General features: G+C 39.4%; 1 protein-coding gene across 3 annotated transcripts in view; it reads left to right on the top strand.

Moving 5' to 3' along the window:
* tfg (trafficking from ER to golgi regulator) overlaps positions 1-26560 on the top strand; it is a 55018-nt gene that overhangs the window by 20851 nt on the left and 7607 nt on the right. For 2 of the 3 annotated variants that reach the window (XM_042333814.1, XM_042333813.1), the window contains exons 4-6: positions 9872-10018; positions 14589-14756; positions 18365-18505. In XM_042333814.1, coding sequence (XP_042189748.1) covers positions 9872-10018; positions 14589-14756; positions 18365-18505 — 456 coding nt within the window. 3 annotated transcript variants of the gene reach the window in all.

The following is a 26560-nucleotide window of genomic DNA, read 5'->3' on the forward strand; positions in this document are numbered from 1 at the left end:
GATATAATGTGCTTCATTCTGATGCTGATTTATTTATGAAGTCTGCAACCCATTCATTTTGCATTTGTTTCCCACTTGCTGCCTAGCTCCCGTTCTAAAATAGCTGACTCCACTTCCAGCAATTTAATGACCCAAAGCTGACAGTTACCTGATGCCTGAAAATTGTCCGTTTTTGTGTGTGGAAGTCACTTGACACAGGATGCATATATGCAATGAATTCAACCAACTGTGCACATGTGCAATGAAACCAGCTATTATGGCCTCATAATAAGGCAGGGTTAGATTTTCTGCAAAATACAAATACCTCTGTATACTGTACTGTCACGTGGAAAGAGTCAGTGAATGTAGAGGAATGTTGCATTGCCTTTTTTTGCCATAGATGATGGTTATCATTAGTAAATTTCTGCAATTTTTTGAAGTTCAATTTTTGTGTTACATGCTTGATTTTTGTAAACTGAAATCAAATTCATTCATGGGAGTGACTTGATATTCTGTTTAACTTGTTTTGAACTATTTATCCTCTTACCGTTTCACGCACTTTATTAGAAATAACAAAGGGACATTGGGATTAAAAGACCTAACAGACTGGTGAGTAGACTCTATGAGCTGAATATATTAATTCATGACTCCCCATTCTCTGTTTAGTAAGTTTGGGATTTCAGTCATACTGTTGTGGGGAGGCAGCAAGCATGACTGAAACCGTGGAGCTCAAATGTGCTGTTCCATATAATGGTAGATTGTGGGTTCATGCTCTTGCTTTCCCAGATAGTGATTTCTTGATCTAGATTGATCTGATGGGAGGTGCCAAGTGTTGGCCACCAATTGTAATAGTGTGGGAGAGAAGGTGGATGCAAAGCATCACTTGCCCTATCCCCCAACTCCACCGGCTCGTTCCCCTCCTTCATACACCTCACCCTTTGCCATCCCTCCCACCTCTCTCTGAGAGGTAGGAGGGATGGCAGAGGGGGAAACTTACCCCCTCCCCTGGCTCAGCATTGGGTTCCGTCACTGTTAAGTGCTCCAAGACGGCGTCCAGTGTGAAAGGTGCTACATAAATGCAAGTTGTTATTGTTACTTGCCTCACATTAAAAATTGCACAAAACCCAACTGTGGAGTCCTGTAGCTCAGTGGTTAGAGCACTTGCCTTGCAAGCGAGACACCTGGGTTCAATTCCAGGCAGGGCGAAATCTTGGGCAAGTTTCCTTACTCCACACGCCTAATAATAATCCCTCCAAAAAACAAAACAATAATAAATTGGTCATTTTCAATCCACGACTGTTTGTGGGACACTGCTGTGCGCAATTGACTGCCGTGTTTCGCCCACAAATATACAGTCAATTCACTTTATAGCATATTCTGTGAAGCGCTTTGAGATGTCTAGAAGATGTGAAAAGTGCTATATCAAATGCAAGGATTATTATTATTATTATACAACTAAAACCATAGAAAAAATACACGTTTTTAAAGGAACCTGGCAGACTGATATTCCGAAAGATTAGTGTAATATTAATATCACTCTTAAGGCAGTTTGTAGAACATTGCTGTGCGCAAATTGTCTGCTGTGTTCACCCACAAAATACACAAAGCCACATCACTATGTCCTGTGAAGTGCTTTGAGAAATCTTGATGACATGAGGGGCTATATCAAATGCAACAACAACAATAAGATTACATTTGTACAGCGCCTTTCACCTCGGGAGGACGTCCCAAGGATTTGAAGGAGGCTAACGAGGGGGTGAGACTGGGGGATGGAATTCCAGAGTTTGGGGGCAGAGTGGCTGAAGGCTCTCCCGCCAATGGTGGGGCGGGTGGGTCGGGGGACGTGGAGGAGGACAGAGCCGGCTGAGTGGAGGGAACAGGCGGGTTGGTAGGGGGTTAGGAGATCGCAGAGGTAGGGTGGGGCGAGGCCATGGATGTATGTGAGGGCCAGGATCTTGAACTGAATTCTCTGAAGAATAGGGAGCCAATGGAGTCGGGCAAGAATGGGGGAGATGGGGTCACAGAGTTTGGCGCGGGAGAGGACACGGGCTGCAGAGTTCTCGATTATCTGCAGCCTGTGGAGGGAGGAGTTGGGAAGGCCGACATGCAGGATGTTTGCGTAGTCGAGCCTGGAGGTGATGAGGGCATGAACAAGAGTTTCAGCGACCTGAAGGGTGAGGTAGTGGTGGAGACGGGCGATATTACGGAGGTTAGAGAAGGCAGAGCGGGTCATGGCTTGAATGTGGGGGAGAAAAGACAGTTGAGGGTCGAACAAGACACCGAGGTTCCTGACTGGCTTGGTGCGTTGTAGTGTGCAACCATGGAGGTTGATGCTGCCAGAGCCTGAGATGCTGAGGCGCTGGTGCGAGCCAATCAGGAGGGCCTCAGTCTTGTTCACATTCAACTGTAGGAAATTTACCCTCATCCAGGACTTGATGTCCGACAGGACAGCAGTGGTCCTGGAGTTGAGAGCGGAGGCAGAAAGATTGAGTTGGGTGTCATCCGCTACTTGTGGAAGTTGACCCCAGGTAGATATTAAAGAGGAGAGGGCCAATGACAGAGCCCTGAGGGACGCCAGACGTGACAGTGCGGGGCTGGAGGAGAAACTGTTAGAGGCGACAAAGTGAAGACGGTGAGAGAGGTAGGAATCGAACCAGGCAAGGGCAGATCCGTGAAGATTGAGTAAAGCGGAGAGGCGGTGTATGAGGATGGAGTGGTCGACAGTGTCGAAGGTGGCAGAGAGGTCGAGGAGGACAAGGAGGCAGAGGGAGCCCTGATCACAGATGTTCAGAATGTCATTAGTGACTTTGACCAGGGCTGTTTCTGTGCTATGGGTAGCACGGAAGCCGGATTGGAGGGGTTCAAAGAGGGAATGGCTAAAGAGAAAGGAGTGGAGTTGGGACGCGACGACTCGTTCCAGGACCTTGGAGAGGAATAGGAGTTTAGAGATGGGGCGGTAGCTGGAGAGGAGGAATGAATCCAGGGAAGGTTTTTTCAGGATGGGGGTGATGACGGCTGTTTTTAGGAGGGGTGGGAACTGAACCGGTGGATTGGGAGAGGTTGATGACATCGGACAGGAGAGGGGCCAGAAGGTGGAGATAAGGAGAGAGATGGGGATGGGATCGAGGGAGCAGGTGGTGGGTTTGAGTTTGGGGACAGTCGTGGTGAGGGAGGAGGGAGAGATAGGGTCGAAGGAGTATAGTGGGGGTTGGGTCATGAGGGAGAGGTGAAGTGGGGATGGCTGTGGACGGGGCTGAGGTGGCTGAACGTATCCCCTCGATTTAGATTCGAGGAAGTCCAGCATCTCCTCACAGTTGGAGTTTGAGGAGAGGATGGGTGAGGTCTGGGAAGATGGACGGAGGAGACGGTTTGTGGTGGAAAAGAGAAGCCTGGGGGTTGTCCTTTGCCTCCAAGATAACCTTGGAGTAGAAGGAGGATTTGGCGTCGGCAAGAGCTGCGGTAGGTCTTGGTGTGATGAAGCCAAATCTGCCAGTGGACCGTTAATTTGGATTTGGTCCAGGCGCGTTCGGCAGCTCGCACTTGTGCCTTGAAGGAACGGAGATGGTTCAGGAGGTGAGGGGGGGTCCAGAACGGAGGAGAGGGAGTTGTGGAGAAAGGAGAGTGAGGAGGGGAGATCGGTCAGTGAGGGCCAGGGGTGTTGTTATATTGTTATTTTAACAATCAGGTGATTGTTATATTAACAATCAGCTAAATTTGTTAATATTTTGTTGAAATACCAGTGTTTTATTAACTGGCATGTACATTTATTAATATGCTGAAAGGCTTATCTAAGGAAGTTGTGTCATGAAATAATAATAATAAATAATAATTATTATGAAAGTGGAAATAACTCCACTAATGTCTACCAATAGAGCTATTTGGAATTTTGGAAATCTGATCAGGATGGTTATTTTTTGTTGCATTTGATATAATGTCTTATCACATTAAAACATCTCCAAAAATTGCAAACTTTTCTGTAAAGCACAGTGACTGTATATTTTGTAAAATTACAAAAAAGAATAAAGTAGTTAGTAAAACATATCTTCTATAAAATTGTACACTAAAAGCAAAATACTAATTTGTAAGTTAAATACTAGAGATGCATTTATTTAGTTAGCAGATAGCAGATGTTGCTCGCAAATCACTGATGTGGCTGCTTCCTATTGGCATTCCTAATTACTATTGTTTGAGAGTACTGATTAATTGCTTTCCAACTACAAATGTGTTTTGTTTCTCTGGAAGAAATCAAAAGGAGTGGAAATAGTTGTTGGGACAGCGTGGTTAAGATTTGTACAGTGTTGGCAGCCCATCATGCACACAACTGCTTTTTGCAGCATACGAATGATTGTCCAAAGCAGTTACAGGGGAAAAGATGATTCTGAAAGATTTACTGCCAGTTAAGTGATTGATATACTCCTTTTATCAAATTGGACAGCTTATTTTAAGCCCTTAGGGCTCATAAATGTTCATGAAAACATGGTCTTCTCATTCCAGACTGGCATGAACTTCACATTATTCACCTGCCAATGTATTCATTTGTCTTTATCTGAAATCCAGACCAAAAATGAGCAATTTGGGACATGAGGATGCTGAAATGATATATGAATGATGAGATAGTCTTGAAGTCACTTTTGGTCACAAATTTATATACAGTGGAGTATCGATCATCTACGGATATATAGTCACTGTGCTTTATATCTCCATCAGGCTCCGATGTGGAAGTGCCCAAAATTAATTTTGTTGTCTGTGAAGTTACTAGCTCTGCATTTTAGTCGAGCAGGATAACTGAACAGGCAGCATAAATTGAGGCTTTATCAGTTTGTTACAGCTTCAGTGTAGGGTTAGAAATACTGAAACACACAGCAAGGAGAGAGTGCAAGAAGGAATGTTAGTGAGAAAGTCAAGAGAGAGAAAGGAGAGATCGAGAGACTGAGATGGAGTAAGAAGGCTGGCGGGTGTGGGGCTAATGCTTTAATTTCTAACTTTTGATAGAAAAAGTTTTTGCTCAGTACTCTCGCTAATTTGTGTTTTACATGGTGACCACAAGAAAGGTTCAGATAAGATGACCCATTTGTCTTGATCCAAGAATAACATCTTCCCATTCTAGCATCAAGCTGCTTTTTAAGAGTCCAGTGCCTGGCTTCCACCACCTGTCCAAATAACGCATTCCAGTTGTTGTTTACCTTTTCCGCTTGTCGTTGAAAGCGCTGTCTGGCAAGCTTCCCGCTGCTCGTCCAGCTATGACCAACAACAACAACAAGATTCCATTTATAAAGCGCCTTTCACGTCAGGAGGACGTCCCAAGGCGCTGCACAGTTGGGTCATGACCCGAGCAGGGGGGAAATGGTCAGGGTGAGGGGAGGGAAGGGAGGGAGCGAGGAGGGGGAAATGGTCAGGGTGAGGGGAGGGATGGGAGGGAGCGAGAAGCGGGAAGAGAGTCGAGAGGGGAGCTGAAGGCTCGGTCAAAGAGAAAGGTTTTGAGACCGGCCTTGAAGGAGGAAAGGGAGGAGGCGGCGAAGGCACTGGGGGATGGAGTTCCAGAGCCTCGGGGCTGAGAGGCTGAAGGCCCGACCACCAATGGTAGGGCGATTGGGGCGGGGGACGTGGAGCAGACCGGAGCCAGAGGAACGGAGGGTACGGGCAGGTAGGTAGGGGGATAGTAGGTTGGAGAGGTAGGAGGGAGCAAGGCCGTGAATGGCCTTGTAGGTGAGGATGAGGATCTTGAAATCAATCCTCTGGGGGATGGGGAGCCAGTGGAGGCGAGCGAGGGTGGGAGTGATGTGGTCCCGAAGCCTGGTGCGGGACAGTACACGAGCTGCAGAGTTCTGAATGACGACCCTACCTGGCTTGCAGGATTAACAGGAGTTGAGTGGGAAGACGCCCTGTTCCCAGTGAATGGGCTGACCTTCCATCTCCTGGCGTTGAGCCGGGCTGGCTGGGCTGTCATCAGCAGTGCTCTGCAATACTGCGGACCCGATTTTGTTGCCACACTCTTCTCCTCTGCAATTACTTCAAGAGTGGAGGCTCTTGCAGTTCTTGATGAAGTTTGCATCTGATTTGAAAGAATGATATCAATTCTAACTGCTCTGGCGTGTGGTTGTTAGAAGACATATCTCCCAGTGTTCTTTTGCTACGCGTTTGTTCATTTTCTAGTAAATCTTTCGGCTACTTTGGAGCTCGGCTGAAAATCAGTGAAGTGTAATCAAAATTGAGTGATTTCAGTAGAACAGTACTTTGTTTGACTTCTGCTGTCAGTCTATTAAATTGCCACTTGCACATTTGGTTGCTCCTCTTTAGATTTTGTATGGTCGAGTGTCAAGGTTGGTGCTTTGCCTTATTAATCTTCAGTTGAGTATGTTTGGCACATTATTGTATTCTTCTCACCTATGATCATTTGCTTTCCAATAAAGTGATAGATAACAATGGTGGTGTTTTTATTTTACAATAAAAAATGTGAATCTAAACTACTTTTAACAGTTGTGTCAGAATGTAGTAACGTGTGTGTGTATATATATAATAGGTCAATTCTTTGCTTTCAAGTGTCCAACTGTGTCATACCTTAAGTTATAAAGTTTGAGGAAATTCAGGAGTTGGGGCCATGGTTTATTTTTCTGTTGTGGCATCTCTTCCTTCTCAGATCCCAGCTCATTCATTCCCCTACTGAAGAAAGTATCCCAGCACCATTTTTGATATATTGTATATGGAGTCCATTTTTCTAAACCTATTTACTGTATTTTACGCAAATATTTGACATTCTAGTAGGTAGCCTTTGTCATAAATTTGTTTTAAAAATAAAGTGTGACTTGTGTCTGGGGTTTCATATGTTGTGCCCTCTTCTGCTTATTATTCTAAATAATAGGGACATGCACATATCCTGTGTGTACTTAACCATGTTAACAAAGGTGCTGGAACTGACATTGATTTTACTTGAACGCAGGCTTCATTTACCTGAAGTGCATTTGGTTATGATCAAGCCAGCTCGTTATTTCACCTTTTTAAGATGCATGAAATTGTTTTAGTCTTGGAACTGTTTTCCAATTTGAATTCACGTTTTTTTTAGCTTCCAAGAATTACATGTGGAACATTTGTTGCTTTATTTCAATCTTTATAATTACAATATGTGACCATTCCCATCCAAGAGCAATTGTTCACATACCAGACATCCCTTCAGTACTTTTCTAAGAAAGTTGCATTTTTTTTTTTGCTTCAGGGGTTTTTGTCGGGTTGGATTGTATACTTTTAATTTGAAAAGTGTGTTCCATATTTTAAATGCACATTTTGGGTCCAATTTTGCAATGTTAGATTTGAGGAAAAGTTGGTTTAAAAAAAATTTAAGTGACAAATAGTAGAATATTCATTTTTGCAGCCAAAGTGTGTTCCAAAATAGCAAATAATAATATTCTTTGTGCTCGTGGATTTAATAATTGGGAAATTGTTCATAGCCCATTGTTTACTGGTTACTTCAAGGGATTCCTGTTACACTGTCCTTTAATATAACATTCCATACTTTATAGTTTATAGGTCTACTGTGCACATGGCCTCTGGTACAGACTATCCAGCTTTCCACAACAAAAATGCCTATCTTTGGGGTTGTCAACTCGTCTTTGATATCACTTCTTGTACCTATACGCAGGAAGCCCAGTTGATGTCACTTTGTGAAGGAAGCGAGTTTAGTGATGTTCTACACGTAGTGTGCAACACACAGGAAGTGTGGGTGACAACCCGACAATCAGAAAACAGCCATTTGCTGAATCGCTCGTTTCCAATTCCATCAGAACAACAATACACCAATGTTTAATGGCACTGTGCTGCTGCTCCACTATTTCTACTTTGTTGCGTAGTAAAACTGCTGAGAAAATGAATTCTGTAGTGCAATAGGAATTGTTGATTTTTGTTGATTTACAAAGTTACAAAGCATATCAGCTATTCAAAGCGTTGCTTATAAATAATATATACTTGTTCGATGCAGCATCCTAACACATTAAAATGTTTCAAAATATTTCGTACAATGTATTTCTCTGAAATGTAGTTGCTTTTATCGAGACAAGTACAGCACGGGAACTCTGCACTAAACAAAAATAACAAATTTTGTTTTAAAAAGGTGATTTTTGGAGAAATGGCAGAAAACTAGAATTTCCTCCTTCAAATTTCAGGATCTTGTTTTTTTAATGTCTCATTTTAAGGCTGTTTTCCCCTCCAACCTGCCACCCCCCTAACAAAGCATCACTCACTCAATACTGTACGGTGTAATGCTTAACTACTAATTGGCCATTCATTTGCCAGTAAAGGTGTAAGAACACTGTGTCTGGTATACGAAACAAGAAGCACCTAATGATATGCTTGTACTGTGCTTTTGGAGTCACAGGGCTAAGGCTATCTTGCTACGTTATCTGCTGTTAGCTGGGATTCAACTGTGAAACTATTGAATAATTTATTTAGTAAAAGAAATAGACAATAGCTTTCTGAATGCTCTCTAGTGTGTTATGAATTGATTCTGCAGATGTCCAGTATCATTCAGTGATCCCCTTAGGTAACATATCTGGAATATTTAAACTTGTAGAAATGTGACTCCATGAAGACTGATACTTCCTCATGAGCGCTTTGCTCTACTTTGTGAAACAATGGTTGAAATTATTGTATAAGTTTGCATTTCTCACTAAACTTTGGTTTAGTGGTCTGCTTTGTAACTTTGAAAATTTTCACTTTAGTGAGGATTTTCAAGGTTACAAAACAAACCAAAGGGTTATTCAAAGATTTTTTTATTAATAGGCCGCTGTATTAAATGAATATTCTAACACATTGAAATGTTTCAAAATATTTTATACAATGCATTGCTCTCCAATCTCTCAAATATATATTTCCACTTGTAATAACTACTGATGAGAATGATGGTCTGTTTGTATTTTAAGATGTATGATGCATGTTGTGGTAGTCTCTACTTGGAACATTAACCCTGCAGTATTACTGTAATAGTTTTGATATAACCAGGTTTACCCTTAAGTAGACCTCACCAGTTTTAGTCAACGATAAATGTTCAGTTAATGTCTCGCTCCTCCATCATTAAAGTGATAAATGTCTATTGCAATCTCACATAGAGATGCATTATGTTGTGCAGGGAAGTCTTTAGCACAAGCATGATGTTACCTAAAAGTGTGCATTAAAGGCTGAATATCCAAACCTATTTTGGAATACTTACAGATGGCAATAACTTGAAAAAATATATTGTCTAGTCCAATGAACTATTGTATACAATTAAGATCAGTAAATTTTAGTGTTTTGGGATTGAGGGCAGGTGGCTGGTCTGGGGCCAAGTGTAGTAGACATGCTTGTGGTCAGGAAAAAAATCCCTAGTAATGTATTGCAGTAATTTTATAAATTGCCTTTGATTGTATTTTGGATCTTAAATGAATATTGTACAAAGCAAGTTACTTAAGGATGGTACAGTGCAAGATCACAATGAATGTGGCCCAAGGAACATTGTGACTCTGCCAGTCATTCTTCAGGAGTTATTAAATATTGTGACCAGATGTCTCACCGGAACCATTATGTAGAGCACCAGGTATGACAGTGCTGCAATTCTTTTGATACAAACATAAGACAATATAAGACAATATGTTTGTATCAATTAAGATAATCGCAAACACTAAAAAGCTCAACAGGTATTTTTGAGGAAGTTCTTGGAATAGGGGGAAATGTTTCTCGTTACATTCTTGTGGTGTGAAACCATAGTTAAGTGGTTACAAACACGCCAGGTGTTGTTTAGTCTTACTACTGAAAAACGCATACTGAAAAATTGTATATCGAAAAGGTTGCGATCGCTGAAATGTTCAACTTAATAGCAATAATTCATGTTTGATGCTGTGACTATTCACTTATTTTTTTTTAAACCCAGTGAATGGACAGCCTCGGCCTCTCGAATCAAATCAAGTGAAATATCTTCGCAAGGAACTGATTGAACTTCGGAATAAGGTGAACCGACTGCTGGATAGCTTGGAGCCGCCAAGTGAGCCAGGTCTTTCTGCCAACATCCCTGAAAATGGTACGTGGGGGCATTGGGCCTCCTTTCACTTTGCTTCTTAAAATCTAGCGTGTAATCCATGTGAACGTACCATAAGATTTTCACTAAATAAATCCTTGCACTCTATCGAAATTTGAATTTTTGTGGTGCTCCGCAATATTCTGCACTGGTTTCCAGATGTGCAGTAAGTACATGAAGATTTTAGCAATCTGCATGATGACAACTGAGAAAGTGTTCGCCCACGAAAAAAAGTCTCTGTACGTTTACGGTGTCACGCGCTTTAGGGCATCCTTCCAACTTGAAAGGTGCTATACCAAATGTAAGTATTATTAGTATTATTTATCAATATTGTCCCTGCAGTTACATAAAAATCTCTGTGTTCACTGTGCCTTGAGCTGCTTAACTACACCATACCGATACTTGAGCCATTCGGTACACTATCAAATAAAATGTGCAAGTATACCGTTTTCTGGATGAAGGGTGATTTCGTTTTGAATTGCACTTGCTCACTAACTATATTCCAGGATATATGGTGGCTAAATCTATAATGATTTATTTTCTTAAAAGGCAGTAGCTCGTTGAGTTAGTTACTTTCGTTGGAATGTGTAAAAGACCTGATCAAATCCTCTCAGCCAGTAGACTTCTGAAAAATATGTCTGCAGCCTTAGTTTTTGTTGGAATATAAGTTGATCTGAAATTGCCACGATGAAAATGAGAAAATGGAATTCTTTCTGCAGGAGTGTAGAGGAAGTCGCCTTCCTTACATAATAACGCCATTCTGCCAAAGTGTTTTGGTTTCACCAGCTGGATCGTAAAATATAAAAGCTGCTTAGTTTTTCGTAACTTTTAAGCAGCAGGGGTGGAACATTTATACAGCTGTGAGTCCTACCAGCCTGAACGTGGTAATTAATGCTGCCAGGTGGAACACAACGCACATGTCAAGGCACGTGGATATTTCTGCACTTTCTGTGAAACCAATTTCAAATTGCATTTTTCTTTCAATAACTTTAAATATCCAAATACAGTAATTTTCACGTAAGTCATATCAGTTGGGACAATGCGTTTAATATGACTTCTGCAAAGTCTGAGTTATGTCAAACTTGGCACAGATTATATATAAACTCTTGAATGAGACTTGGGCTGATATATGACTTAGGTGATTATACGATTCATCCAGATGAGATTTGTACAATTTTTACTGTAATTATCATTGGAGTAGCTCCTTTTAAAAGTGAAAATAGTGATTTTGAAAACTGAACATAGAAGGGAGGGCAGAAGAACAATGTAGGTATCTATGTGAGCCAATGCAAAACTTATCTTGCTAAAAGTTGGGTGTAAACTAAGCAATGTAAGCTTGCGTGAATACCCCAAGTGTATATGCACACAAATTTTATGGAAACTTTGCTTCATTAAAAAAAATTATGTACACTGTTTCTGTTTAAAAGGGGCCATTTTATCCCTATGGCTGGAAGAGATTATGTTTCCACCAATGCTGTAGTTACTGTGACTGCTAGTTGATTGGTGTCCTGAAACAACCTGAGAGGACAGATGCCTATTTTGTGGGGCTGTCTTCAGTTCTTCCAGAGTTGTGTTCAGCTGCAATCTGGAGTTCTTGTATATAGTGAAGCAGTAGCTTTCTTAATTTTGTTGCATTTTTGATAATCACAAATTCTTGCATTCGATATGGTGCCTTAATGTCAGAATGTCTCAAATCACCCATGAGTAATTGCTGTCCAATTATTAACTGTATATTTGCACTTGAATATAGCAGCCAATTTGCATTGCCACAAGGTTACACAAACAGTCTTGAAATGAATTACCAATTTATATGGAACATAGTTCATCAGGTCACCAGGCGAAACTCACTTCTCCTTTCAAATAATGTCATGGGATCATATTGAGTGATGGTTTTAACGCCTAGGGCTTTAAATAGGTCAAATGGAAATTTCCATACATATGTGGAATGTTCAATGGTTTGGGTTGGATACTTCTAAGCATAGTGAAGGGTTTAAATGAGTGTCAGAAATCTGTCTGACCAGAAAAACTTAGGTAGGAGAGACATTATTTTGCAAGTAAAAGCAGCAGTGTAGTTGTCATCTTTAAACAGTTTTAGTTGATATGTTTGATCATTGATTTGCCCGTAAGTATATTTCACATAGCTTTTTATGATGACAGAAACCCTATGAGAAGACAGCTGTACATTGAAGGAAATATCAAAATAGCATTATGAAAACAGACATTCTTGCAGTGAATAAAAGTTGTGATTATTGGAAGACCAGCTACTTCTCTGTAGATGAGGCTGAACAATGTTTAAAAAAAAGTATAAACTACAGTATTCATTGTTTAGTTCCAAGCATGACCTTTTCATACCACAGCATAAGCTTAATGGATATAACATTTGTAAGAGTAGAAAATATTTTTTGCAAGACTGAATTGGCAATGGCGAACCTAAATTGAAACAAATGTACATTGTTTCCCCAAAAGACTTGCACAATATTTGAATCTGGTCTCCAGTTCAGCAGATTTTCAATTTTTAAATGGTTTTAACAGTGGTGATCAAGTTATTGTTTCATGCAGCTGTTTCATCTGCTTCCTTAAAAATGTGGGTTTTCTTTAAGTCTTTGACTGCTTTTACAATCCAAATACGAACAAAATGTTCAATACAAGTGTTCTAGTTAAGATATTGGAAATACGGCATCTTGCAAAAATTAGAAGGATGCTTTTCTGCTCCAGATCTCAATAATAATAATCCTTCCATTTGATAGAGCACCTTCTCACGTTTTCGAGATGTCTCTAAAAGTGCTTCACAGAATATGCTATAGAGTGAATTGACTGTATGGGAGAAACGACAATTGCACACAAACAGTCATGGATTGTGTAACCAAATTATCATTTTTTATGTTTACATTGTTACCCCCAAAAAAGTGATCCGCTAATTGATTAACAACCAGGTTCCTACTTACTGCTAGATAAGCAAAGGCATGTGGACTAAGGAAACTTGCCTAAAGTTTTGCCCCATCCAGGAATTGAACCCAAGTCCTCTCGCTTGCGAAGCATATTATGAGCAACCTTCAGTTGAAGCACTTTATGGAGAGTCTATTACATTCAAGAGGAAAAGAGAGATTGGGTCGAGAGCTATGAGTTGCGTCTTTGTATAATTGATTTGGTACTTGGACAAGTAGCCCTCGGGTGGTTAAAGATCAGCATAAGAGAGTGATGGTGATTGGAAAAATATAGTAGTACTATGACATCTGGCCACATTTTATGCTGTATTTCATTAGCTGTGTGCTCCCATTGTGTCAGTTTTAAGCTCAGAGACTCTGTGATCTGGATATTAGGATTGGGGAGATAAGGGGTTGTTGTCAATTGTCTCTTCAGTTTATAATAATAATAATAATAATAATAATAATCCTTGCATTTGATATAGCGCTTTTCACGTCGGGAGGACGCCCCAAAGCGCTTCACAGAACACACTGTAAAGTGAATTGACTGTATATTTGTGGGCGAACGCGGCAGCCAATTGCGCACAGCAATGTCCCACAAACAGTCATATGGATTGAAAATGACCAATTATTGTTTTTTTTTTGGAGGGTTTATTATTAAGCGTGTGGAGTAAGGAAACTTGCCCAAGGTTTCGCCCTGCCTGGAATTGAACTCAGGTCTCTCACTTGCAAAGCGAGTGCTCTAAACCACTGAGCTACAGGACTCCACTGAGCATGGACTCCTCCAGTTTAAAGCTGGAGGAGTCCATGCTGTTCACGATTACTATTTTCTAGCAATGAGAACATAGAAATTAGATCCAATTGATGAAAACAAATTCCCAGCAATTGCCACGGACTTCATTGACCTTGCCTCTTGAAGACATAGTCATTCATGGTTAGACTGGTTCAGTGGGTTAGTCCACATGCTGCTATCCTTAGAAATGGATGAACTAAGAGTGTGTAACTAACTCTCTTATGAAGGCAGTTGAGTTTTATAAAGTATAGTAAAGGATAGCTTCAAGCTTAAACTTACTGGATCTACTAGAGGTATTATCTGGAAAGAATTATTTCAGAATTTTTCTGTCCAGATTACTTCAGACGTCTCTGTTTATAGTTTGGCTACTCCTACAGGTATGAATAAAATAATCATTGTGAAATTAGCCAAGCATCAGAACTGATCTGCAAATTGCACAGTATTTGGGACTCTTACTCTTTCATTCTCACAGAATTGAGCTGATTCTAAAGCAATTGGCAAAAATTATGTTACTTTCTGGCAATATTAATGAAATAGTATTGTGGGTGAGGTTAAGGTACAGAACTAGTTATTAAATGTGCACAGTAAGAAATATTTCTTACCAAGTTTATTCTCCCATAGAATAGTATTTTTAGGACAGACCCTTTTATCAAATAAGAGGAAAGTCACTGAAGCTTTATGGCAGCGCACTGATATCTTATGGGGACTATGTAATTTTCTTTCTGTTGGGAAAGTACTGTGTTATACAATATATATTTTTTCCTGTGTTTAGTGAGTGAACTTAGAATAAAAAGTACTCTCTTTGGACTTTATTTCCCGTTTACATTGCCAAATACATTTTTGTGCTTTGTTTTAGAAGCTGTTGATGGAAGGGATGGAAAGCCTGTGGCACAGGACTCAACAATTAAGCAGCCAGTTCCTGTTAGTGCTGCCAGCATGTCTGCTTTTGATCCTTTGAAAAATCAGGATGAAATCAGCAAGAATGTAATGTCATCATTTGGCCTGACTGAGGACCAGGTGTCAGGTAGGTGCTACAATCCTTTAAATAACTGACAACTTTCGGTGAAGTATATAACTGGCTAAGCAAAGTATGAATCCATGAAACAAATGGACATTGTAAAATCTTTCGTTGTATAGACTATGTCTGTAAACACTACCATCCCCATTCAAGAATTTAAGAATTAAAAATTAGATTGTCACTGATCTTCACCGGTATCTCTGTGTGATGCCTGGGTTCCTTTTAGAATCTCGCACCCCGTAAATCATCTCCTTACTCCATTAACTATTTAGTCATACATCTGAATATGAATTTGGGTACCGTGAAAAGATTAAATCAAAGTAACCTAACTATCTTATACTACTATCATATTATGAGCTCTTAACATTTTTATTGACTGAGCATGTGGGGATGTTATGTTGGACAAGTACAGATGGTCCTTGGATTTATACTGTTGGAATTTATTTCTAAGCAATAAAACTTATTTGAGAGGACATTTGTGACGTTGGGAATCCCCTGAAGAAAAAAGTCTTGTTAGACAAGTGCTAAAGAGAAGGTAGATTTTTTTTCCTTGCTATTTATCCATGGTAAATTCAATTGTTTATTTTCATCTCACATTGGCTTTTTATGATTAACACATTTGTTACTGTACATATTGTTCTGGGAAGGGAACATTATTTTCTATTGTAAGCATATCTAAAAATTTAGGCAGAAAAACATGATGTACAACCTAGTTATAATAATAATAACAATAATCCTTGCATTTGATATAGCGCTTTTCACGTCGGGAGGACGTCCCAAAGCGCTTCACAGAACACACTGTAAAGTGAATTGACTGTATATTTGTGGGCGAACGCGGCAGCCAATTGCGCACAGCAATGTCCCAAAAACAGTTGTAGATTGAAAATGACCAATTTATTATTGTTTTTGGTTTTGGAGGGATTATTATCAGGCGTGTGGAGTAAGGAAACTTGCCCAAGGTTTCGCCCTGACCTGCCTGGAATTGAACTCAGGTCTCTCACTTGCAAAGCAAGTGCTCTAATCACTGAGCTACAGGACTCCACGATAGTTCATAGCAGCATGCTTTCTTTTCTTTCTTAAGTAGGATTGACTTCGTTTTTTTGTAACTGTTGGTTAACTGTTGGTTTTGTAATTGGTGGTTAATTATCTGAACTGCTATCATTGACCAAAGCCATCATCTTTTTTTGTCAAGGACCTTCACTTCAAATGAAAGATTTATCTTGCACTAACCAGTGCCTCTTTTGGTGGAGCATGTTCCAATAGGCAGATGAATAACTTCTTTCACAGAGAGGCCCTTGATATTTTGGCCAGAACATGGCTGACCCTCTGCGGACATGAAAAGGGGTACAGAAATTATTACTAATTCATTCAGGCAGGGAAGACTCGAGGAAAAACTAAGATGTTTGCTGCCAGAAATAGAGGACGTTTTCATTTGATCCTGGATCACCAGGTTCTGGATGTCTTAACTTTCAAAGACAAGAAAAATCTATCCCCCTGCAGATACTGTCAATGGTAAATTCAACTAACCTGATCAGCACACTACAATAGTTGCTTCATGTTGGATACATCTCCTATGAAAGTATGTCCAGAGTTACACCACAAGAATTGCTGGTGTTTGAACCAAGGATAATCTGGTCGCTTTTGCTTCCATAACGGCATTCACTTCATTTCTAATTAGTAATGTTTAGTAAAGAGCTTTGAGATGTTTTAGTTTTATCATGAAAGGTGCTATATAAATTACAGCAGGTTATACACTGCTGTAGTTGTATCTCAAAATTCTGCATTGATCCAGAATATCAGCCAACATTGCTGATCACGCAGCCTCACGCTACCTTCTGCCTGTGAAACTCTTAACTCTGTCCTGCCCCATAGCCAATCAAACAGTGAAGTTTAAAGAAGCATCACTTGCTACAGTAACCATATTTTAATGGGCGTTAGTATATGCCTGTTGCTAGTCTGAAGCAAATTCTCTCAAGTTATTTCCAAGTAGCTGTCAAGGTTAATTTTGTGAATAGTCTATTCATGTTAGAGTTGTCTCCAGGTCTTGCAATAATGTACATTAAAAACAGCCCGTTGGGACCTAGTAACCATGGTTGTGTCCTAATACACCAACAGAAGAAATGCAGACAGCTGCACAATAGGGAAGAAACAGGAACGTTAATCTACAGGAATCACAATGCTGAAAATATGCCAACATCTGATTATTTCATCTTGTGGCAATCTGGGGGATAAAATAGTCAGGTAAGGAACCCAAAACTTAGCCAGACGGGATGACAGCAAAAGCGATCATGAATTCTAGAGCAAAATGAACTTCAAGACCTCTTTTTATTCCTCCCCCTTTCCCAGGACATGAGAGACTGAAATGGATGAAGCGTCTTGGAGACCTTTCTCAGTGTCTGTTGATCATTTGGAAAGAGGGGTGGAAGTACTGTACAAGTTATCAGCCTAACAGAGATGTGTTCATTGACTCATGCAGCTAATTGCCAACGTGTATAGCTGGCAATTGTTTCTGCCGCCTTGTTCCACGTGAAATGGAAAAACTGAAGCATACCTGAAATGCACCATATATTATACATGACAAACTGAGCTGTTTTGTAGGAATAAACTTAATGCAATGACTCTATTTCTTAAATTCTTAAAGCACGCTTAATAAAGCCCATTCTAATCACAATCTCATCTGAAACTAGAATCTTTGGAATAGCCTTTCTAAGTTGTAGCTCCTTTCCAGAAACTTAATGATTCCTAACGTTATATTCATAACTTTTTTGATCAGCACATCAAATTTTAGGGTGTCTGCATTGAACTGGTGCAAGTCTACCGCTGCCAAGCAAGCAGTAGATTAACAATGATTATTCAGGTTCCAGGCACAATTTTGGCTAGCCGCAGCACTGCAGGGATAGCTGTCCAAAAGATATAAGCAAGGAATGGAAAATGACCATTTAGCCGATTTAAGCCTGTTATTTCCACACAGCCTGCTCTATCCTGAGAGAAAGTTTTGAAAAGTTTATATTTTATCTTTCAAAGATAAAACAAAAAACTAGCGAATCGTTAACCTTGCATTCAGCTTTGCAAACTTAAAATGTTATTGGTAAAGCAGCCTATCCCAGGATGGGCAATAGGGAGGAGGGCTTACCACGGAATGATGGTCTGCAGGAGGGAGCTGATGGTAACTAGCAAAATTACATTTTGTTTGGCTCATTCCGCTGTTTGTTTGTTTGGCTCATACCAGTCTATTTTCTGTTTGGCTCATTCTGCTTTTCTCACCCTCACTTCCTGTCCTGTCTACCTCTCTATGATTGTCCCATCTCCCTGTGAGTTTATTGTGTATCTCTTGAGTCTTTCCCTCGCTATGTCTCGCAAATTGATGGGTAAACAAGTGTTTTTCTTCCAAGTACATTTAAGTTGGTGTTTGTTTCCCTTTTCCCAAACAGAGCATCATTAATCTTCTTTTCTTTACTTGTATTGAATTTCCTCAACCCACCCCTAGACATGAAGCTACAAATTTGGTTTGCAGATTAGTAAAAGGAATGTTTGCTTTTGGGTAAAATTGTTTTATTTTTAATAATAATAATTCTTGTACTGCTGTTCAGTAACATTAATCGTTCATATATTAGGCCCTCCTAGTGCACCAGTAGATGATCGTTCAGGAACGCCTGACAGCATTGCTTCTTCTTCATCTGCACCTCATCAGCCTGGTGTCCAGCAGCACCAACAGCCCTACACAGCAGTGCAGCCTCCGGCGGGTCAGATGGAAGGTAAGATGTTAAATCCTTGCATTAAAATCTCATTGAATATATTCCTGTTCAAATATGACCAATCTGGACCCTGCAGTGGAAAGAATGTGTTGATCCATGTTCAACTACATCGCCCCCATCAGTGAAATTCAGTAATAGAATTGTAGAATGTTTCAGCCCACCATGTCTGTGCCAGACCCTGTTAGGTAGGTTTGCAGAAAGGCAATGGAATAAAATGTTTTAATATCTGATGTTTTTTAATATGTCAAAATAGGGGTGAGTGGAGGTTAGGAAAAGGCTGGCTTGTTGATGTTCAGTTTTGTTAGAACAGTTTTGAAGTTTGTCAGAAGAGAAAGTGGAATAATAAGAGAGGTTAAAATCATTGAGCAAGAGGTGGCAAATTTGCCATTTATAGGCCGCCAACATTTATTCTGGCTCGGAGTTTGTATTTTGCGTATTTGAAATAAATTTCATTTGCTTTGAATGCACTAAACCTGCTGTTTATAGTGGCATGTGACAATCAAATCATTTCCCATTCATTCCTAAGGTATTAAAGCCTCTGGAGACTCAATGCAACGGTAATTCAGCCGAAGTACTGAGTTCTGCCAACAATACATTTATATGAAATTGAATGGGAAGCAGCCTAATAAATTACTGTGTGCTGGCATCACCTTTTTATTGAAAGCAATTTCCAGGCTGTAAAATTGTATATTATACTAGGATACCCTCCTCGGAGAATGTAATATTTATCGTAATTATCAGATTTTCACTCTTTGCCATTCTAGGCTGCTGTAAATGTGAGTTATTTCAGCATCAGGTGGGAAGGAGATTTGCAAAGAATGTACAGCACGGAAACAGGTCCAAACAGTCCGTGCTGGTGTTTATATTGCACATGAATCTTCAAAAATTCCTTGATCCTTCCCTTACCCTACTGTTCTCTCCCTCATGTGAAAGTTAAGCTTCCTCTTGAATGCATCACCTTTTTATTGAAAGCAATTTCCAGGTAGTAAACTTGTGTTTTATACTAGGATAACCCTCCTTGGATAATGTAATATTTATCATAATTATCAGTTTTCACTCTTTGTCATTCCATGTTGCTGTAAATGTGAGTTATTTCAGTGTTGGGTGGGAAGGAGATTTACAAAGAATGTACAGCCTGGAAATAGGCTGCTCGGTCCAAACAGTCCGTGCCGGTATTTGTACTCAACATGAATCTTCATTCATTCCTTGCTCCTTCCCATACCCTTTTATTCCCCTCTCCAGGCAGTGAATACCACAATGGAGATGGCAGTTTGGTAGCATAGACAGTAAGAGCAACACTCATTTTAATTTTCTATTTTGAATTCTAATTTAAGAGATATGCTATGACTGTCTCCTTATTGTTTGGCTTTCCAATCCAAAGTAAAATGCTTTGAAAGTTTCATCCCAACAATATTCCATATGCAGAGATGCCAATAATTTAGCAGAAAATTGTTGGAAATGCTTAGTAAAATTAGGGGACCCAAGATTCTACTAAAATGAAGGTCAATAAACATTGCTTGAGATCTTTACTGTGCAATGAAAAGATCTTGTGTCAAATGGAATTGTTGTGTGCTAAAGGTATTGTGTTGTAGCTCAGTTTATCACTGTGGCAATCTAAAATATGGAATGCAAGATATCCATTCAATCCATCTCTCTCACTCCTACAACAAGCTGTGGGGAAAACAGTGACCTCATTATGGAACTTAACCCACCCACTCTTGTATCCAGAAGAAATACCCATAGAAGAATCTGTATAAATGCTCTGATTCCCAAAATAATTGGATATTCTTACATTCAAAATCTTCTCTATGACAATCCCACTTCCAACGCAACAGCACAGAAACCTTTGTACCACTGTTCATTTCCATCTTTACCTACAAATGTATAGTTTCTTACACTTTACCGTAAACAACAACAACAACTTGGATTTATATAGCGCCCTCCACGCCAGACGTTGTGGAGGGCGCTATATAATGTGTAATGTGTAATAATCCTGTAATGTGCCTTGAGACATCCTCCTGACATGAAAGGCACTATATCAAATGCAAGGGGAAAATTAAGTTGAAAATTATACTCATCAGGTCTGCTCTCACAGTCTTAAATAGCTGCTTATCTCCAATAATCTAAAGAAATGATGGGCATGCAGGAAAGTACATTTAATATAACGTCTCATCACGTCAGTGAGTTTTGCACAATGCTTTGAAGTATAGTGACACTCTTATATAGGCAAAGCAGCTAATCTGGCACTAGCAGCAATAAGACGCATGAGCAAATATTAAACCGGTATTGGTGAATTTTTGAACGAAGGCGCAATATATTGGCACGGATTGTGGAGAATTTTCAGCCCTTCATTTTGTAAAGTGCCATTGAAAGTCGGGGAACAATTACCTGAACCAACAGAAAAGGTTTGACATCCTCTGCAAAGGATTGCACCAAGAAACATGCAGCATTCTCTCATGATTGAACTAATGTGTTAGCCTAGATTCTGAGCTCATGTCCTGGTGTGGGGCTTGAACCATAAATTCAACCTTTTTGAATTTATAGGTTCCTGTGAGCTTTGGTTCTTTTCATGCCAGACATCACTAGCCTTTGTCTTGGCATGAGGATTTGCGAACCACCATGTTTAATTTGGCATCTGATAGGGCACTTCTCAAACTACATTAGTCTTTTTTTCCTAATATTGATTTGTGTTTCAGTGGTCTTGTGAAATCACAGTAGCAACATTTGATTTGCCACTTTACATATTTCTTCCAAGTACCAATTAGTTAAGTTTAGCAAAATGCCCATGTTGCTTTTGGCAGGGTAAGTTCCTGAGGTAAAGTTGAAGGTAATTACACTTGGACAAAGTGACTTCCAGGGTCAACTTATGGAGGTATCCCCCTTGGAACATTTTAATACAATAATCTGGTGTATTATGCATGTTAATTTTAGCCCCTATATTTTTTCTCTTCACTTTCTGAATGCGCTGTGTTTTTGTTAGAGTACGGCTCTATGAACCTCAGTCACTGTCTGGTACCTTGCTCATCTGGCTACAGGCAACTGGAATTGCAGATCCTAACTTTCCCACCTTTAGTTCTGAAATAGTGAGGCCATCCTTGCTGCTGAACAAGTTGAGAGCAGTTGCTTCTTGACTAATCGTGTTTGGGACCACCTTGGTCCGTGTGGGTTGCACAAGGCAGTGCCTTTATCAATTCAGCCAAAGGGAAGGTGTGTGTGTGTGTTTTCACTGGGGTTTATCGTGCAGCAGACACTGGTATTGCTGGCCTGAAGTGGAAGATCCTTAGAACCGCACTACCATTTTTTTGTGCTGCTTTCTTGTACTAATTAAGTAATTAAACAGCTCTAGCATTCCTTCTCACAGTTTTGGTTGACTTGACGGAAAAAAATCATTTTGGACTCGCTCCAAATGCCAATGTGCACATAGTTTAGATGTTTAAACAAAGCAATGCCATGATGGTGGAAGCAATGTCTGGTTCTTAATTGTTTTTCAACTAAGATTTATAAAATTATCTTCTTGCAACTTGAAAGCTCTAAACCTTCAGAGCTAAGTGTCAAAGTAGTTTTCATAGTGTAAATGTGATAGTATCTATACGTATTATAAGTTCCAGCTGTGTGGTCATATTGTTTATAATGCGTTGCGAAGAGATAGATGAATACAAGAAAGATAAATTGATTCCAGATTAAGTTTAGTTATTGACTTGATATAGTTCTAATATTACATTTCTATAGCCCAGACATACTGTATAGTAAAGGAATGTTTAAACAAAAAGAATTGTTAAAAAATGTAAATTGAATCCTACATTACTGAACTGGTAGAAATGCCACATTCTAAATATTGATGCACATGTTAAGCAGTCTGTAAATGTGATTTCTTTTTAAAAAAAAGTCCTGTGGATAAACTGCTGCCTTAATTTGTGATTGAATTTCAGAAATCTGTCTGAACCGTATGTGTTTTCATTTATAACATTCATATTTTCATCCAGAAATCATTTCAAAGATAAGCTACAGTTCACTATTGCGGCACCGAACTTGGAATTCAATTGTTATTTGATAGCTAACCGTCAGGTCTGGCTTGTGAGCTTTACTAAAGCTGTTTTTTATATTTCCTTTCTATATAGTTTGCAAGTGGACTTTACAAAAGATGGCATTCATCTGCTATTGAATGTTGAATTTTGCTTTTTCTCTGAGTGTTTCTCAGTTGTCTACCTGTCAATCTCATCGAAGCACATTCAAATGTTTGTGATTTTAAAATTGTTATAGCTGGCACAGCGTAACAATACACTATATACCACTTCCACTTGTTACCATAATTAATCATAGAACTGATAAATGCTTCATAAAACCCACATTACATAGATGCTTCATAAAACCCAATCCTATATCAGTAGCACTTTATCAAAGTCAAAAATACTCACAAAAAGAATCAAACATAGTATTTCTTTAGTGAACATTTATTTGTAATTGCAGATATTGGAGTACGTTTTATGTAAATACTTTTGAGTATGTTGTATAAATATTGTACAACTAGATTAGGATACATTGAAAACATTACAAAAATCGTATTAGAATTTTAAAGAACAATCATGAAAATTGTACATAAAGAAATTGCCATATTGACATTTTAGTATGTTGCATCTATCCCATTCATGAGCTAGCTAATTGTTCATTTTCGTGCCCTATATAATCCAGAAATAATGTAGAATAACTGTTGGATAAGTGTTGGATGTTGAGCTTCACATAAAATCAAATCTATTGCAACAAGTTGCTGCCCATCCAGTGCTTCCAGTGTGGTGATTCTCATATGCTTTTCATTCCTGCTTTTATTTTATTCAACACTGAACTTTGTGTTCAGCACTATCAGTTAAACTTGGTCATGGGAACAGTATGATGGCCACATTTATCCTTGTCTAAAGAACTGCTATATTAAAAGTAAAATATCAAGTTTGATTAATTTTAATTAACCTGAGGAATTGGTGTAGAATGTTCTGGCAGAGCGGGTTGGACAAACTAGTGGCCTGTTCTTTATAAAATTACTTTGAGCCTCCTGTGGAATTTGTATTGAGGTAAACCTTTGTATGGGCTTGGAATCAGATTATTAACAGTACGGAAAGAGTTCATTCAGCCAATGTCTGCATGCTGTTCACTTCCCTTCTAGAACTATCTACACTAAACTCCATTCCCTTGCTCTTTGTACTTACCCTTTAATATAAATAGCATCATAGATTTATGTTACTAGATTAGTAGGCTGGAAGAAGTCGGTAAGAAATGGGTAGAGAAACCGGCAGAGTGGATCGGAAATGAAGTGTGACCTTAAATTGGTGAAAAATGGGTTTAGAATGGTAGAAAGCAGAGAGATCTACTCCAGAAGTACTCTTGCATGCTGAACTTTCTTTGATTGAATTTCATAGACCTCATTGCACTAACCATATCTTAAATCGTTTCTACGACTTCCTTTTAATTAGCTGGTGACTTTCTAACCATTTACAAGAGAAAAAATATTTAACAGTGAAAACGTTAATTTTATTTAACATTTGACATTTAATTTAAGTGAGCAGCTTGAAATGCTTTTAAGTTTCTATTTTTCACTAATGAGGTTTGGCAGATGAGCATTCTGTACCCACTAAACTACTGTGTTGCAGTGTTGTGAGCCTAATCCCCCATATGTTTGTCAGAAATCCCACATGAGGCTTTATTAGTCTACTTTTTCCACATAGTGCAAGATTCAGACAGAATGACAAATGGGAAATAAATTGGAGGAAAACCATGGTAATCCATAGTACTATTTCATTTTGGCATGACTTGCCTGCTGAGTGTGTGGAAACACTGCTGGCTATTTCAGTGGGGAAGCTTGGAAATTTGAATGGAACTAGTGAATGCTCGATGACAGATGGATGGCTGTTTCTCGTTAGAGAGGGTATTGCATACGGCTGAAAGGCCTTTGTTTGGACAGTGTTGGCGATGATCTCTTCTGCCTAGTGCCTGGTCAACGTGTACCCAGTTTCAATTTGTTATAAAATGTAATATAAATTGTTCTCCTCTGTAGTACATTAGTTTGTTCACCAATATATTTCGTTAACATGGTGGATTGTACTTTTTACCTATATTTTTAAGACTCTTTTTGGTCCTTGCCACATTTTGCCTCCTTCAAGCCGCGCCTTCAGCCACCCTTCCTGCCGGCCACCCTTCTTGATCCCACCCTCCTGCTCAGGTCCAAATCCTGACTGTCCAAGCCTTGGGACATCCTCCCGACATGAAAGGCACTGTACAAATTTAATTTTGTATTGTATTTCATGTCTTTTCATCTGATGTTTCAGCGTCCTGGATGGATGGCTCCCTATCTTTGGTTGTCCAGATGAGATTTGTGGAGTCCTTAGCTCAGTGGTTAGAGCACTCGCTTTGCAAGTGAAAGACCTGAGTTCAATTCCAGGCAGGGCGAAACCTTGGGCAAGTTTCCTTACTCCACACACCTAATAATAATCCCTCCAAAACGAAAACAATAATAAATTGGTCATTTTCAATCCACGACTGTTTGTGGGACATTGCTGTGCGCAATTGGCTGCCGCGTTCGCCCACAAATATACAGTCAATTCACTTTACAGTGTGTTCTGTGAAGCGCTTTGGGACGTCCTCCCGACGTGAAAAGCGCTATACCAAATGCAAGGATTATTATTATTATTATTTCACCAAGACCTGATAAATCTCATCAAGTAGGACTGGAAACCTTGTGTTTCTCATAATCCTAGATGTAAAAACCTGAATCCTGAGTATTATGAAGTCTCTTAATTAATAGTAATACACTAATTATAAGACAATGCACTTATAGGACATTTGTCTGAATTCTTAAGCAGGTGTTCTTGTTGTTGCAGCTTTTAAATTTGTTGAATTGCTGAGGGATTAACAGTATTCAAAGGGTAAATTAAGCACTTGGACAAAATAAGCAAGTTTGTCTAAGCAATGACAGCTGGAATTTAATATGAATACATGCAAGATGAATGTGTAGAGTAAACAGAAAGCTCAAATGTAAATCATCACTAATGAGTAAGTAAAACTGTTTTGTGTGATTATCAGCTTGAAACTTGCAACAGAAGTATTGGAAAGGCTGATCAAGTGCTGGCATATAACTCCATTATTTGACTGTTAGGAATTGTGGTTGTGAGAAGTGACTTGTTTTCACTGGAGAAGATTGTGGGTGGGAAGGAAGAGACTAATTTCAGATTTTGAAATCTAGTTACATTGATGTAATTTGAGTGATTCTCAGTTACGTTACATGGTTTCACCAATTTGATTTAAATGCTAAAAGTGTTGAATAAGTTTAAATTGCATGTATTTGTGTCTGTAACCCCCTGGTGCAGGTGGCTGCAATATAACTAGTTTACTGCAAATAATCCAGAGAGCTTTTAAACTTACACGTGATGTCTTATACCTGCCATCAAGCTGTTTTCCTTATTTTGATAGGTTGATTTTGGGGGCATTAACACAGATTGGTATAGCTCACCACATTAAACAGGTGAAACAATGAAAGGTGCATTTACCCCTATGTCTTATTATATGTGCGCCACTTCTCTGATCTGAGATATTTGTCTCATTTGATGTAGCAACTGTTTGGACATGCCACACCAACATTCCTGGTTAGAAAGTATTTACTATCTGTAGAAATTAATGACTTACTTGAGCAAGTCTGAGCATTAAATAACCATTGTTGATTTATAACAGACTAATCGCTTCATAGTTGTTGCTTTTTATTTTAAACACTAGGAACACTTCAAGGCCGTCAGTTCATCAGTTAGGTTGTAGGACAATAGCCTAATCTTGGGTCTGTGTGTTAAGACAAATCTTGGTCAGAAGGGAAAACACACACATGCATAGGATGCTTGGCCCTTCCTATAACCAGTTGACTCAAGCAAAATTGACATGCTCATTGGTGTGCTTTGGAACAAGAAGGCCACTTTTGAAATCTTGTGCTATTGGTGGGGGTGGGGGGAGTGGAAAACAAATCAAATCGCTCTAAACCGAAATACCAGACTCACTTTTGACAGTTATTAAAGTCCTGTTATG

This window comes from Callorhinchus milii, unplaced genomic scaffold, assembly GCF_018977255.1.
Source record: "Callorhinchus milii isolate IMCB2004 unplaced genomic scaffold, IMCB_Cmil_1.0 Scaffold4, whole genome shotgun sequence".
Taxonomy (NCBI): domain Eukaryota; kingdom Metazoa; phylum Chordata; class Chondrichthyes; order Chimaeriformes; family Callorhinchidae; genus Callorhinchus; species Callorhinchus milii.